This window comes from Odocoileus virginianus, chromosome 1 (genome assembly GCF_023699985.2).
Source record: "Odocoileus virginianus isolate 20LAN1187 ecotype Illinois chromosome 1, Ovbor_1.2, whole genome shotgun sequence".
NCBI lineage: Eukaryota > Metazoa > Chordata > Mammalia > Artiodactyla > Cervidae > Odocoileus > Odocoileus virginianus.
The window spans coordinates 71,156,783-71,172,172 of NC_069674.1; the positions used below are offsets into that span (position 1 = coordinate 71,156,783).

At 38.7% G+C, this 15,390-nt stretch overlaps 2 protein-coding genes across 5 annotated transcripts in view; one reads left to right on the forward strand and one right to left on the reverse strand.

Moving 5' to 3' along the window:
• FAM185A (family with sequence similarity 185 member A) overlaps positions 1-11,932 on the reverse strand; it is a 159,465-nt gene extending 147,533 nt beyond the window's left edge. Inside the window, exons 1-3 of one of the 2 annotated variants that reach the window (XM_070469766.1) lie at positions 11,180-11,932; positions 7,807-7,916; positions 3,126-3,218 (exon numbers count right to left, since the gene is read on the reverse strand). In XM_070469766.1, the coding sequence (XP_070325867.1) occupies positions 3,126-3,218; positions 7,807-7,916; positions 11,180-11,609 (633 nt within the window). In that variant the 5' untranslated portion in view covers positions 11,610-11,932. The remainder of the gene's footprint in view (positions 1-3,125; positions 3,219-7,806; positions 7,917-11,179) is intronic. The other variant, XM_020880317.2, reaches the window with a different exon arrangement.
• Positions 11,929-15,390, forward strand: part of CCDC146 (coiled-coil domain containing 146) — a 140,359-nt gene continuing 136,897 nt past the window's right edge. The window contains exon 1 of one of the 3 annotated variants that reach the window (XM_070469704.1): positions 11,929-12,261. The gene's annotated coding sequence lies outside the window, so the exon portion shown is untranslated. The remainder of the gene's footprint in view (positions 12,262-15,390) is intronic. The other 2 variants (XM_070469693.1, XM_020880313.2) reach the window with 2 other exon arrangements.

Genomic DNA, 15,390 nt, shown 5'->3' on the forward strand with positions numbered 1-15,390 from the left:
TAAGGGAAAATTGTAGCCTTGTAGTCCAAACTAAGAAAGAAAGGTCAAATGATAACTATATCATCAATTCATTCAACAATCAGATAAAATGGATTTCTATCTTCTCTGTATCAAACTTAGGATACATAAATTAACAATACAATTTAAAAAATAGTCATTCCATATAAAATGATACATAAAGAATACTGTTGAGTATTTATCATGCTCACTTGATTCTCACAATCTTCTTGAGCGGAAAAAAAAACACCATCCCTATGTTATGAATAATGAAAGAGTCTCAGTCAAGTTAACTGGGAGGTTTAGGACTTGTCAAATTATCTTTCCTGTGTTTCACTTACCTCTATCAACATCATCGTCATCAACACTACAACAGAGTTAGCTATGCCAGACTGTATTAAGTACTTTATCTATATTATGTTTTAACTCATTTAATCCTCATGACAACCATATGAGTTAACACCATTATTCCATTTTCTAGAAAACCAAAATACATAGAGGTTAAATAACTAATCTGAAAGTAAAGAGCTTAGTAAGTGGCTGTGCCAGGATTCAAACCCAAGTACGCTGATGCTCAATTTTGTGCTCTTAACCAATTCACTATGCTACCTCTCAAGTATCCAAAACATTTCCACGAAAGCTGTATATTAAAAGTTAATATATTTTATAAGCAATTTTTATATAAAGCCCCACAAACTTAGAAATATGTCTTAAAAATTAACACTATGCATAATATAAACTAAAAGAAATATCAAAATAGATTTGTTAGCATAACACAAAACCCAGTTAGGCAGGAAACAAACCAACAACAAAAAAAAAAACAGAACATAGGAATAAATGAATATTCAATAAACCATGAAAGTTAACAGAAAAGATAAATGATGAGTGGAAACAGAGGCCAAAATATAATTATGAAGACTTAAATCTTTGATAGTTACATCTGAACATCAGTATGTACTATTCTACAACTGCAGTTATCCAATTTCCTTTTGTACCTCCAAGACCACAATCAGAGAGGTGAAGCTAAATGCCATCTCAAAACAGCTGCCACATAAAGCCAGGCAGTGTCTTTCAACACTTTTTAAAAAGATAAATTTGAATGTTTGGGTTTAAACAGTCTCCCACAGGTTCTAAGGAAAAGGTGATGAAAAATAAAAAGGCAGAATAATTAGTGTGATAACCTGCCTTGTTTAATTATGCCAACAATAATCTACATATAGGATTCCAGTTCCTCTCTACCAATCATTTGAGGATAAAGTTGAGTATGGAACTGAACAAATGCATGACGAAACAGCCATGCAAATTAACTGTAAAATAAAAGATGGCTTGTGTGCTCAGTCGTGACCGACTCTTTGCAACCCCATAGACTGTAACTTGCGAGGCTCCTCTGTCCATGGAATTTTCCAGGTGAAATACTGGAGTGGGTTGCCAGTTCCTATTCCAGGGGATCTTCCTGCCCCAGGAACTGAACCTGCATTTCTTTCATCTCCTGTATTGCAAGTGTACTCTTCACTGCTGAGCCACCACGGAAGCCCCAAAAGGTGGCTTATAACTGTGTGCTAAGTCATTTCAGTTGTGTCTGACTCTCTGCGGCCCCACTGACTGCAGACCATCAGGCTCTCCTGGCAAGAATACTGAAGTGGGTTGCCATGCCCTCCTCCAGGGGATCTTCCTGACCCCGGGATAAAACTGGCGTGTCTCATGTTTCCTGCATTGACAGGGGGGTCTTTCGCACTATCGTCACTTGGGAAGCCCAAAAGGTGGCTTATACCTTTCTAAAAGATTCAGTATATCACTGATTGTGCTGAAAAACTGTTGAAAATTTATACTTCAAAATCATACCTTTATTCTTAATACTATGTTAAACCACAGAAAGCAACAAAAGTTGAATGAAAAATGCAAACTGTCTTATAAAAATGAAAATTCCTATGGCTAGTAAAAGCGTTTGGAAAACAGTACTGCTATCTAATGGCGCCATCTTGTGGAAAACACTGAAGAAAGTTGAGTTTTGAAACATCCTTCAGTTGCCTAAAGGCAAAATAAACAGGTATTGGGTAAAAAAAATACTCAAATAAACCTAACACTAAGAAAAATTTATGGCATCACTGACTCAATGGACATGAGTTTGAGCAAACTCTGGTAGTTGGTGATGGACAGGAAAACCTGGCGTGCTATAGTCCATGGGGTTGGAAGAGTTGGACACGACTGAGTGAACTGAACTGAATTAAACCACTAGACTGCCAGGAAATCCCTAAGTTGTAAGTTCTTTATGTGTTCTATAAATTATGTCAATAAAGGGCTAATAGCCAAAAAAGAGAAAAGAAAATTTTAATTCCAAGTACAGTATTACTTGGGGCTTCCCTTGTGGCTCAGCTGGTAAAAGAATCCGCCCGCAATGTGGGAGACCTGGGTTTGACCCCTAGGTTGGGAAGCTCCCCTGGAGAAGGGAAAGGTACCCACTCCAGTATTCTGGCCTGGAGAATTCCACGGACTGTATAGTCCATCGGGGTCGCAAAGAGTCGGGCACGACTGAGCAACTTTCACTTCACTTCACTTCACTTCTTCATAGTATTACTTAATGAATAATTTTAACCCATGATCAAAAAAAAAAATCTCTTCAGAATCAGAATTAAATATTAAGTATTTGGGAAAAAGGCACTGGGAGTTTGGGGTTATACACAAACTATTTCATACAGAATGGATAAACAATAAGGTCCTACTGTATAGCACAGTGAACTATATTCAATATCCTGGGATAAACTATAATGGAAAAGAATATAAAAAAGACTGCATATGTGTGTATAACTGAATCACTTTGCTATATAGCAAAAATTACCACAATACTGTAAATGAACTCTACTTCAATTTTAAAAAATTTTAAACAAATATTAAGTATTTAAAGATATTACTGATTCCAAATAAGGAGCTAAATAACAAAAGTTTTAAAACACAAATTTAAAATTAAATTGTATAATATTTAATCATCTCTATTTCAAACTTAAATTTACTAACAAACTAAAATACATTAAAAAGGGGAAGTTATACCACAAATTTTGTAGAATCTACCCTCTATGTGAGCCAAACTGAGACAAAACTGCAACTACTAAAAATGAAAATTTCAATCTTACACTTTTATCTGATGCATGGATATCTATATTTCCATAAACCGTTCCCAGGCAGATCACTTTGCCTCCTGTTGTTTGAACATGTAATTTTTGACTCTGAAAGACAAATACAAAATACACATATAGAAAAAGCATAAATTTGACATATACTAATAAATATTCAACATTTTATACATTTTTAAAAATAATAATAATAAAGCAGTAACAGAGGAACTAGGAATGAAATAGTAATGTACTGCTTTGAATAAAAACATCTGTGAGAAAAGAATGTCAACTGCTGTTAAAGGGATTAAATAAAGCTGTTTGGACTAGAGGGACTCAGGAGTTTTAGTAGCTTAACTGAAGAAAGGGGTGGGAATCAAAGATCACTGTGACTGGCTAACTAAACATAAATGATGAAGATGATAACAACAATCAATGTTACTGTTCATCATCATTAATATGCATATTATTAATAACAATAACATCTATGACTTGGCATTCCCTTTGCATCAATAACAGTGTTTGCTACTTTACACAAACTAACATTTAATTCTCACAACTCAGTGATGCATATTATGTGTTTCCCCATTTTACAGAGAAAGAAATTCAAGAATCAGAAAGGTAAACAACTTTATCAGGTGATATAATGGAAAACAGCAAATTATAAACTAACAGAATCAAACTTACACCTCCTGCCCTGGAAGGCAAGGTTCTTTACCACCAGCGCCACCTAGGTGCTTCTAAGTTCTTGCCAACAGAATATAAGTGGAAATGCTATGTTTAATACCCAGGCTTGCTTTTAGAACTGATGTGCCTTCTCTGTGTTCTGTCCCTTCCATGAGGTGAGTGCATATTACAATAAGGCTTTAATAGATGACAGAGCCAGAAGATGAAAGGAACCTACAGTAACTGAATAGAAATGAGTCACCCACACAAATGAAAAATAAACTTGGACACAAATGAAAACTAAACTATAGCTGTGTGTGAGCTATTAGATGGTTTGATCTATTTTTCAGAGTACCGTTCTTCACCTTAATATCTGTGTAAGTCTTCCGTTCTACCACAAGTATAAAGAGAAAAAGAATAGGTAAATACCAGAGAATGAAAGACAGCAAAAGCAAACCCATCAATATCACAACCAGCAACAACAGAAAAGCATCTGAAAAGTAGGGGCAAAAGTTCAAAACAATCACATGCCTTCTGGTTGCTTTACTTGGAGGAAAAACAAAACAATAAAACTTTAGGTAAAACAGCCCAGGGATGAAATTCAAAAAATTCAGTAAAAAGGGCAAAATGAACCCCTCTTAAAAAGTTCATTTATGTTACAGCATGGTAGACTACTTCATGCCCATAGAAACATGAGTCAGAAGTCCAACTGTATTTAAGAATACTGTCTTTATCAAGGAGACAAGTAATTCATGAACTTTAAAAAAGAATATCTCCAAAATAACTGAAGGGCAGGGAGGCCTGGTGTGCTGTAGTCCATGGGGTCACAGAGTCAGACAGTACTGAACAACAAGAGTTCTTAACCAAACTAACATGACATTCAGGAGTCTGCAAAACTTATGAAATTGTAGGCAAAATTTCATATATATGTATATTTTTTCCAAGTAAATAATCATCCTATTTTCAAAGAAGTCTAAAGTTCAAAAATATTATGAAATAGTTAAATGTTTAAATAAGTCAGAAGCTATTTAGTATAATATAAACTATTATTACTGCATTTTAAAAAATGCAAATGTGTGGCATTCAATGAGGTAAGAGACTATTGCTTGAAAAGTTGACTTATTTATTCCCTAATTATGCTAAAAAAATGTACTACTGCTAGACATTTTGCTTGGACAATAAAGAAAGGTGAAAATAGCATAAGCTTGGAATGCAGAAAGGCCCAACTTCAAATCTTAGCTCTATTTATTAACTATGGGAACCTAAATGAGTTCCTCAGTCTCTGTATCCGACAGTTTCTTCCTTGATAAAAAGGAGACAATTCATGGAATAAATGAAGGCTTAGCTAGGTTTCTGGATATATAATAAGAACTCAGTAGACAGTTTTGTTGTTTGTTGTTGTTCGGTCACCAAGTTGTGTATGACTCTTTGGAGACCCCATGGACGGTAGCCCACTAGACTCCTCTGTCCTTGAGATTTCCCAGGCAAGAATACTGGAGTTGGTTGCCATTTCCTCCTCCAGGGGATATTCCCAACCCAGGGATCGGAACCCATATCTTCCATATCTCCTGCATTAACAGGCAGATTCTTTACCGCTGAGCCACCAGTAGCTATTATAATTGCTATCAACATCTTATTACATAGATCAAATATATCTCAAATCCTTAAAATGAGTGGAATAGAAACTTACATTAAAGGCAATCACTAACTAGAAATAATATTATACTGTATTTAAAGCTTTAAACCAGGTATTTTATGAAGCGTTTCCATTTGTGAATTTAAGTCAGTTAAATTCTGAAATCTCAAGAATGATTCTCTCAACTCAATTCTTCTAACTATCACTAAGATTCAGTGGACCCAAATTTAATTTTTGAATATTTTTGAACTATTCTATTTGTGGGCTTCTCTGGAGATCAGTTGGTAAAGAATCTGCCTGCAATGTGGGGGACCTGGGTTGTATCCCTGGGTGGGAAAGATCCCCTGGAGAAGGAAATGGCAACCAAACCCATATTCTGGTCTGGAGAATTCCATGAACAGAGGAGCCTGGTGGGCTCTAGTCCATGGGGTCGTAAAGAGTATGACACAATTGAGCAACTAACATGTTCTATTTGTAGGATTGATGTATCGTGACTTTTATTCTTTCTAAGAGGTATCCTAAAAAAGTAAATAGAAGATTTACCAATTTTTTAAATAGGATAGGCATTATTCTATCTTAAAATTACTGTAATGGTCCACTGGGCTCCTTTGTAAATCTAAAATACATTATGGGATCTTAGTAATCTTATTTTTCATATGTCTCAAAACATTTGCTACTTCATTATCCGAGTAGATATTTCAATATCATTTTTCATTATTCCTAACTCTGACAGAAAATGTCTAAAAGAATAAGACAACAGAAGAATGATAAACTTGCTCTGAATAGTGTGTTTGGTGGTGGTAGTTTAGTTGCTGAGTTGTGTGCGACTATTGCTACCCCATGTACTGTAGCCCGCCAAGGTCCTCTGTCCATGGGATTTCCCAGGAAAGAATACTGGAATGGGATGCCATTTTCTTCTCCAGGGGATCTTCCCAACCTAAGAATCGAACCCGGTCTCCAGCATTGCAGGAGGACTTCTGTGCAGGCAGATTCTTTACAGACTGAGCTAGGAGGGAAGTTTTGAATGGTGGTTCTTAACTAAAAGTGATTTTGCCCCCCAGAGGAGGACAATGTGTGGAGATATTTTTCATTGTCCTAAATGAGGACTGTTTCTTAGCACTTTGTTTACAGAAGCTAGGAATACTGCTACACACCCTACAGTGCATAGGTCAGCCCCTGACAACAAAAATTTATCCAGCCCAAAATGTCAATAGTGCCAAAGCTGAGAAATCACTTTCCATGTAATGCACATAATGATAGAAAAAAGAAAAACTGACAAAACAGATATTTCAGAATTTTCAGATGAATCAAAAGATTAATGCAAAGACAGACAGCAGTACAGTTGCTTCTAATTTTGATTGTGAAATTGAAAATCTAAGACTCTGAGTCTCCAGGGGACAATATTCTAGACGAGTATTCTGAAATTCAAGCATTGATGAGTGAACAATACATTTATAAGAACAAAAAGGAACCATGGTATTCTCATCCAGCTAGTCATTCAACATGAAAACCACACTGTGCAATCTTTTACAATAAGAACTGGAACCATCTCATTTTTCCAAAAGGGTATGTAATCTTTTTTGATATGCGTGCAACTAAATGTATTGAAAAGGATCACATGTGAACAGATGACAAAGGCAGGTGTGTAAATAAAGGTGGTTGGAACAAAACAAATAATGTAAAAAGAAATTTAATGTATCCAATTAATCATTCTAATTAGTGTTTATGAAATTAAAAATGAAAATGTTTTGCAATTATGAAGTAGAGATGACTGACTTCTCTTCAACAATACTAACAAAGTTCACAAAAGTATTGAGTTCTGAATATGAAATATAAGAAGTACCAGTAAGAATAAGCTAAATTTATCAATATGCATTTGAAATCATTTAGAGCTGAGACAAATCTAATTTTAAGAAAATTAAATATAAAAGTGTTACAGCACAAAATGAAGCTTTTGTAGTGAAATACCTACTTAATCCTTAAGTAATGGGCTACCTGGTACATTATAATTTTGATTAACTTAATATTTTAAGCATATTTATAATGCTTAAAGACTTTTCCTTACTCCTTAATAAATGTAAGAAAATCATTCTTTAATCTCTTAAGCTTGGTAAGCTCTAAGAATACTAAGAACGTATTATGAGCTTTGCTGTACACTTTGAAATGAAATCTAAATGTAATATGATGAAAACCTCCAAAGTTGCTACAACTTCTACAGTGTCATAACAAAACTGATTTTAAAACAAAAGTTTTACAAGGAATTTCTGAGTGATGAATAAATGATACTCAGTATTTTCAGTAAATGATATTCAGAATAACAGCCTTCATTAGATACCATGGTTCACAGTTTAAAGTGTTTTAAAAAATAATATTAAAACAAAATTAGAAAAACAAATATACCTTAACAGACTGTAAGATGCTAGTCCCCTGCTCAGTTTCAATTTTGCAATTATCACACTCAATATTTTGGACCTTTACACAGCCAGACCCTGATGACTGGATATTCAAATCTACAAATGAAAAAAAGAAAATCCAAGTTACTATGGCTAACGGCTCCAAAGCATTTAAGTATCCTGCAGAAATTCAGTTCCTCAGTCATGTTCATAATGTTACAGAATTCTGGAAAGAACATAGTTGTCAGTAGTCTGTCTCTAAAGGTAAGGGACCTCCACCACAGCAGGACCAAATGTAAAGCCCTTTTCTACCAGTTTTTAAAAAGCAGTTGTTTCTGTTGGCCTCTATCATCTAAAGAAAAGAAGTAACATAGGAGGTAAGCAAAGGAGCTCAAAGATTCCAAATTCTTATAGGCACACCTGGAAAAGATCACAGAAGCCTCTTTCCCACTGAGAAAATACACACACACAAATTTGAGTAAGAACACAGCAACTTAACATCATTATGGTGAACTGGATAAGTCATTTAGATTATTCTCTTTTAAAGGTCAAAGATTTGTTTCCAAACCTCCCTCAAATTTAAAGCATACTGTAGAAGAAATGTATGTATCAGTGTACATGATCATGACTAAGGTTTTCAAATCCTACCTCTAACCTTCCATATTATCATGCAGCTATATCACCAGGTAATCTGAACTAATAAAGAGTAGAACAACACAGAGTAGAACACTCTGAAAAATTCAGTACTGAATAATATTAAAACCTCACAATTGTGGATAACAGTAATATACATGAAAAATGTTTAGAAAATAAGCCACGCTTAGTTTGAAAGTTTAACCTTATGTGTCTGCGTACATGCTGAGTAGTCTCTGACTCTTTGCAACCCCACGTACTGCAGACCACCAGGTTCTCTGTCTTTGGAAGTCTCTAGACAAGAATATTGGAGTGGGCCACTCCTGGGGATCTTCTCGACCCAGGGATTAAACCTAAGTCTCTTACATCTCCTGCATTGGCAGGCAGATTCTTTACCACTGCACTACCTGGGAAGCCCAACTTTAACCTTAAATTCAACTTAATATGTAACCTTAAATGTGTCTGTATAAAAATTTAAAACACCAATACTTAATACCTAATTCAAATATTGATGATTTCCCTTAAACCAGACCAGTGAAGTAATGTTGCCCCAAACACAAACTACTGGGGCCTAACACTACAATTCCAATAGTTATGGTATAAAGATCAGTTTCTACAGTTGTGTATACGGTAGTCTCTATAAAGGGAAATATTTTGATTTGGATTAATATAAAAAACATAAAAGACAATTTTACCCCATATTTACATGGATGCAAATGCAGCTGGCAAATTTTTAGCCATTAAGTAGTGTTATAATATAAGCCTTGATCTCAGGCAGTAAAGATAGGCATGGGGAAAAGAAAACAGACTCTAAATATACTCTACCCTCAACAGGTGGGTAGAGAAGTTAAGGCTAGATATTGAGTGGTAGTAATGCTATTCTCACTCTTTCACTGAAACAGTTATAGACAAACTGGAGGAACACAAGTTGAGTATGAAGAAAACTGAACTATGTTGATTTGAGGGGCCTGTGGAATACACACACGGAAACAGTGAAATTGTAAATGAGATTCTGGCTCTGAAAAGAGGAATCAACAAATAATGAGGTTTGGGTAGCTCATTTTGATCTGAGCTGCCATAAAATTTTGCTTATCTATATTTCAATTTTCAGTTTATTTTGTACTATCTAATGCATTAGCAAATCTTCCTCCCCACTGTAGACTTTTATATTTTGAGATCAGGGTCTCTTACTCATCTAGGTTAGTTTAAAAAAAAAAAATTGAGAAGCAATAAAGCATAGTTGTTCAGCAGACTTTAGTCAGTTCAAATCTCAGCTCCACCATCTTATATCTGAGCGACAACAGGCATATTTTTTGATCTATCCCACTAGAAATTAAGTTTCATGAGGACACGGATCTCCTCTACTTGTTCACCCATAATAAGTACTCAGTATATGAAACTTGTGCTGTGCTGTGTTGCTTCAAGCATATCCAATTCTTTGCCACATTGTGGATGGTAGGCCATCAGGCTCCTCTGACCATGGGATTCTCCAGGCAAGAGTACTGGAGTGGGTTGCCATGCCCTCCTCAGGGGATCTTCCCCACCCAGGGGACTGAACCAGTCTCTAGTCTCCTGCATTGACAAGAGGGTTCTTTACCACTAGGGGGTCATCAAACTTGTTGAATTTCAATTCTCTTACAGTAAATGGTGACAAAACAGTGTCTATAATATAGTGCAATTGTAATTAGAAAAGATTATTTTGGAAGTGTTATCTGCTATTATGATCATTAATAGTATCTTCCTTCAGTCTTAGGAAGGCAGAGAACCCAGGAAGACGTTACTAGAGAAGTGTCACAGAAACTGTGGCTTCCATGTGAGAAATAACATGGAACTCAAAACACCTAGAAAACATATCTGGCAGCCATTATCAATTGACCTTTCTGGGGCAATCTATGTGTTTTTCTTCAAAGCCTGCAACTCACAGAAAATTTACTTAGGCCAAAATGAATGCTGACGTTTTCAGTAAGAAGCCAGGTGCCTATTAGAAACCAAACACTTGGTCCGGATTATATGGAACATACTATAGGCAAGGCTGTTTGGGGAACAGACCCCAGGCCATGAGCAAGTGGAAATGTGGACGGCCTGCCATGCCACTGAATGGATTACCAAAATACTTTAACCTTGAAAAATAAAACACTTTGTTATGGACAAAGTGCAGTAACACAAATAGGAACAAAGTGTCAAAGGAGGATAAGACAAAAAAAATGTTATGTGGCTTGCTGCTGCTGCTAAGTCGCTTCAGTCGTGTCCAACTCTGTGCAATCCCATAGAAGGCAGCCCACCAGACTCCGCCGTTCCTAGGATTCTCCAGGGAAGAACACTGGAGTGGGTTGCCATTTCCTTCTCCGATGCATGAAAGTGAAAAGTGAAAGTGAGGTCGCTCAGTCGTGTCCGACTCTTAGCGACCCCATGGATTGCAGCCTATCAGGCTCCTTTGTCCATGGGATTTTCCAGGCAAGAGCACTGGCGTGGGGTGCCATTGCCTTCTCCGGTTATGTGGCTTAGGTTATTCCAAATCATGTTTCTACTAGATTTGTAAAATTGCTATAACTGAAAACTTAATTCCTAACTGCTACTCAGAAACCCAAAGTAAAACAGGAAAAAAAAGACACAGCTTCTGAAGGGGTCAGGAGTAAATTACGTTGAAAAGTCAGGTCCAAAGGGACAAATTAAAAATGCACGTCGGCCTAATTTCAGAAGGTCACAGGGTGTGCCCCGGGACCCAAACCCGTTTTACAGTCCCTTACCAAACTTCAGGGGGGCGTTCACTTCCACGGACGCCTGGTGGTCGATGGCATCAGCCACGATGGTCACCTCCTTCTGCGCCTCGTCGTAGTTCACCTGCAGGCCGGCCAGGGCCCGCGCCCCGCCCTCCACTCCGCTCACTGTGACCAGCACGCGGTCGCCGTCTGGGTAGGTGAGGGGGTCCAGGGGCCTCACGGTCAGGTGGCATGGGAGCCGCGCCCGCAGCCGGCCGAAAGGGCTCACCAGCAGCGCCCACTCCTTCGGAGTCCTGCGCGCAGGGTCAGACCTAGAGACCTCGGGCTGGGACCCACCTGAGCCGTACAGCCGGGACTGACATGTCCCACAGGCCCAGCGCCCGGTGGCCTCGCCGGCCCACACTCTGAGCAGACAGAGCCGGAGGCAGCCCAGCCCCCATCCCGAGAAGGGGAACATGGCGTGCCCCTCTTTCTCCCTCAGATTACTTCAGCCTCAGGTTAGTCTCCCCACCTCCCGTCGGCTTGCCGCTGGGCTGACCAAGCCAAAAGGGAGATACTTGATAAGAGGGTCTGCTGAAGCAATAGCAAGACCACTCACTTCGTTCAGCAATATAAACGTCAGCTACACGGGTCTAGGCGGCAAATTGGAATTTTAAAGTTCTAAGTATCCATCCTGACCAGAACTCCTCGCCTACTCCTGCCCCTTTCGCAAGGGCCGGTGGGATAGGTAGTTCCAACGGTGGCCGGATGTTGAAGGGTTTGGACAACTGAGAAACTACATTTCCCATAAGGCAGTGCGCAGGATGCTAAGGGTAGTTAGAGCCAGCTGTTGGACGGAACTCGGAAGGCCTGCGCTTATCCCTCAAGCCCTTTAGCCATTGGGAGGACGAGGGGGGGGGAAAAAATCTACACCGGAATCCACTGGCCAATGGAAAGCGAGGAAAGCAAAAGATGGGCCAGGCTGCTTGGTTTCCTTGGATACCGAGGACGCGACTTCTCCGAAGAGGGTGGAGCTTTGGACTGAGACGGAGGAAGATCCACTGAGAAAAATTAGGAGACTAAATAAGGATCAGGACGAAGAGAAGAGCTAAGAAACTGCGCTTTTAAAGGTGAGAACGTGATTTAAAATAGGAGTACCCTCAGTGAGTGGTTAGCTCCAACATCATTAAATTAGTGTGGGTTACCCTGGGATGGAGAATAGCTCTGCAAGAGGTTAAAGACTCATTAGTGCTCGCAAAGGAAACTCCCTCTTCGAGAGCAAATATAGGAATATCATTAGCGTCCTGTCTCCTTTCAGACTCTAAATGACCTCAGGGCAGTCACTGAATGTATCTGAATTTTAACTGCTTGCTCTTAAAATTAGGTCAATAATACCTTCTTTGTCTTGGCTCAAAGGTTTTTTTGTTTTTGTTTTTTAAGGGATCGAATGAGATAATGGATGTGAACACCAGTGCACAGGCTGTCAAGTTGCAGTTTATACTATTTTTATTTTATATCTAAAAATCCTAATGAACTGAGCTAAAGTCCTCAAAGGCCCAAGTCACAGAGTTCTTCGCAAGCCATTACCTCTTTAAAAATTAAGTGTTTTTCTTAAGTTATCCGTTATCCTTTCCTCCTTTCTGTCCCTGGTCCATCTCCCTCCTTATAAAGGCTCACTCATGATAGATGCAAGCTTTTAGGTTCATCAGGTTTCCACTGCATATTATATCTGTCCTTGGTTTTGTGTTTCATCATAATTATTCAAACTGATCTTCAAACTGTCTTTTTAATAAAATCCCACAGGAATAACTTTGCAAAAGGCATTGGTTTAAGCATGTTGAGAACGCACTCAACTTAGTTCAGTTCAGTTTAGTCACTCAGTCGTGTCTGATTCTTTGCGACCACATGGACTGCAGCACACCAGGCCTCCCTGTCCATCACCAACTCCCGGAGTTTACTCAAACTCATGTTCATTGAATCGGTGGTGCCATCCAACCATCTCATCCCCTGTCATCCCCTTCTCCTTCTGCCTTCTATTTTTTCCAGCATCAGGGTCTTTTCAAATGAGTCAGCTCTTCACATCAGATGGCCAAAGTATTGGAATTTCAGCTTCAACATTAGTCCTTCCAATGAATATTCTGGACTGATTCCCTTTAGGAAGGACTGGTTGGATCTCCTTGCAGTCCAACAGACTCTCAAGAGTCTTCTCCAACACCACAGTTCAAAAGCATCAATTCTTCGGTCCTCAGCTTTCTTTATAGTCCAACTCTCACATCCATATATGACCACTGGAAAAGCCATGGCCTTGACTAGGCAGACCTTTGTTGGCAAAGTAATGTCTCTGCTTTTTAATATGCTGTCTAGCTTGGTCATAACTTTTCTTCCAAGGAGCAAACGTCTGTTAATTTCATGGCTGCAGTCACCATCTGCAGTGATTTGGAGCCCCAAAAAATAAAGTCTATCACTGTTTCTATTGTTTCCCCATCTATTTCCCATGAAGTGATGGGACCTGATGCCATGACTTAGTTTTCTGAATGTTGAGCTTTAAGCCTACTTCTTCACTCTCCTCTTTCACTCTCATCAAGAGGCTCTTTAGTTCCTTTTCACTTTCTGCCATAAGGGTGGTGTCATCTGCATATCTGAGGTTACTGATATTTCTCCCAGCAATCTTGATTCCAGCTTGTGCTTCATCCAGTCCAGCATTTCTCATGATGTACTCTGCATATAAGTTAAGTAAGCAGGGTGAGAATATACAGCCTTGATGTACTCCTTTTCCTATTTGGAACCAGTCTGTTGCTCCATATTCAGTTCTAACTGTTCCTTCTTGACCTGCATACAGATTTCTCAAGAGGCAGATCAGGTGGTCTGGTATTACCATCTCTTTCAGAATTTTCCATGGTTTGTGGTGATCCACACAGTCAAAGGCTTTGGCATAGTCAATAAAGCAGAAATAGATGCTTTTCTGGAACTCTCTTGCTTTTTTGATGATCCAGCAGGTGTTGGCAATTTATCTCTGGTTCCTCTGCCTTTTCTAAAACCAGCTTGAACATCTGGAAGTTCACAGTTCATGTACTATTGAAGCCTGGATTGAAGAATTTTGATCATTACTTTGCTAGCGTGTGAGATAAGTGCAATTGTGCAGTAGTTTGCGTATTCTTTGGCATTGCCTTTCTTTGGGATTGGAATGAAAACGGACCTTTTCCAGTCCTGTGGTCACTGCTGAGTTTTCCAAATTTACTGGCATACTGAGTGCAGCACTTTCAAGGCATCATCTTTCAGGATTTGAAATAGCTCAACTAGAATTCCATCACCTCCACTGGCTTTATTCATAGTGATGCTTCCTAAGGCCCACTTGACTTCACATTCCAGGATGTCTGGTTCAAGGTGATGCTCACACCATTGTGATTATCTGGGTTGTGAAGATCTTTTTTGTACAGTTCTTCTGTGTATTCTTGCCACCTCTTCTTAATATCTTCTGCTTCTGTTAGGCCCATACCATTTCTGTCCTTTATTGAGCCCATCTTTGCATGAAAAGTTCCCTTGGTATCTCTAATTTTCTTGAAGAGATCTCTAGTCTTTCCCATTCTATTGTTTTCCTCTATTTCTTTGCACTGATCACTGAGGAAGGCTTTCTTATCTCTCTTTGCTCTTCTTTGGAACTCTGCATTCAAATGGGTTTATCTTTCCTTTTCTCCTTTGCTTTTTTGCTTCTCTTCTTTTCACAGCTATTTGTAAGGCCTCCTCAAACAGCCATTTTTCTTTTTTGCATTTCTTTTTCTTTGGGGGGGGGGTGGTCTTGATCCCTGTCTCCTGTACACTGTCACGAACCTATGTCCATAGTTCATCAGGCACTCTGTCTATCAGATCTAGTCCCTTAAATCTATTTCTCACTTCTACTGTATAAACATAAGGGATTTTATTTAGGTCATACCTGAATGGTCTAGTAGTTTCCCCCACTTTCTTCAATTTAAGTCTGAATTTGGCAATAAGGAGTTCATGATCTGAGCCACAGTCAGCTCCTGGTCTTGTTTTTGCTGACTGTATAGAGCTTCTCCATCTTTGGCTGCAAAGAATATAATCAGTCTGATTTCAGTGTAGACCATCTGGTGATGTCCATGTGTAAAGTCTTCTCTTGTGTTGTTGGAAGAGGGTGTTTACTATGACCAGTGTGTTCTCTTGGCAAAACTCTATTAGCCTTTGCCCTGCTTCATTTTGTACTCCAAGGCCAAATTTGTCTGTTACTCCAGGTGTTCTTGACT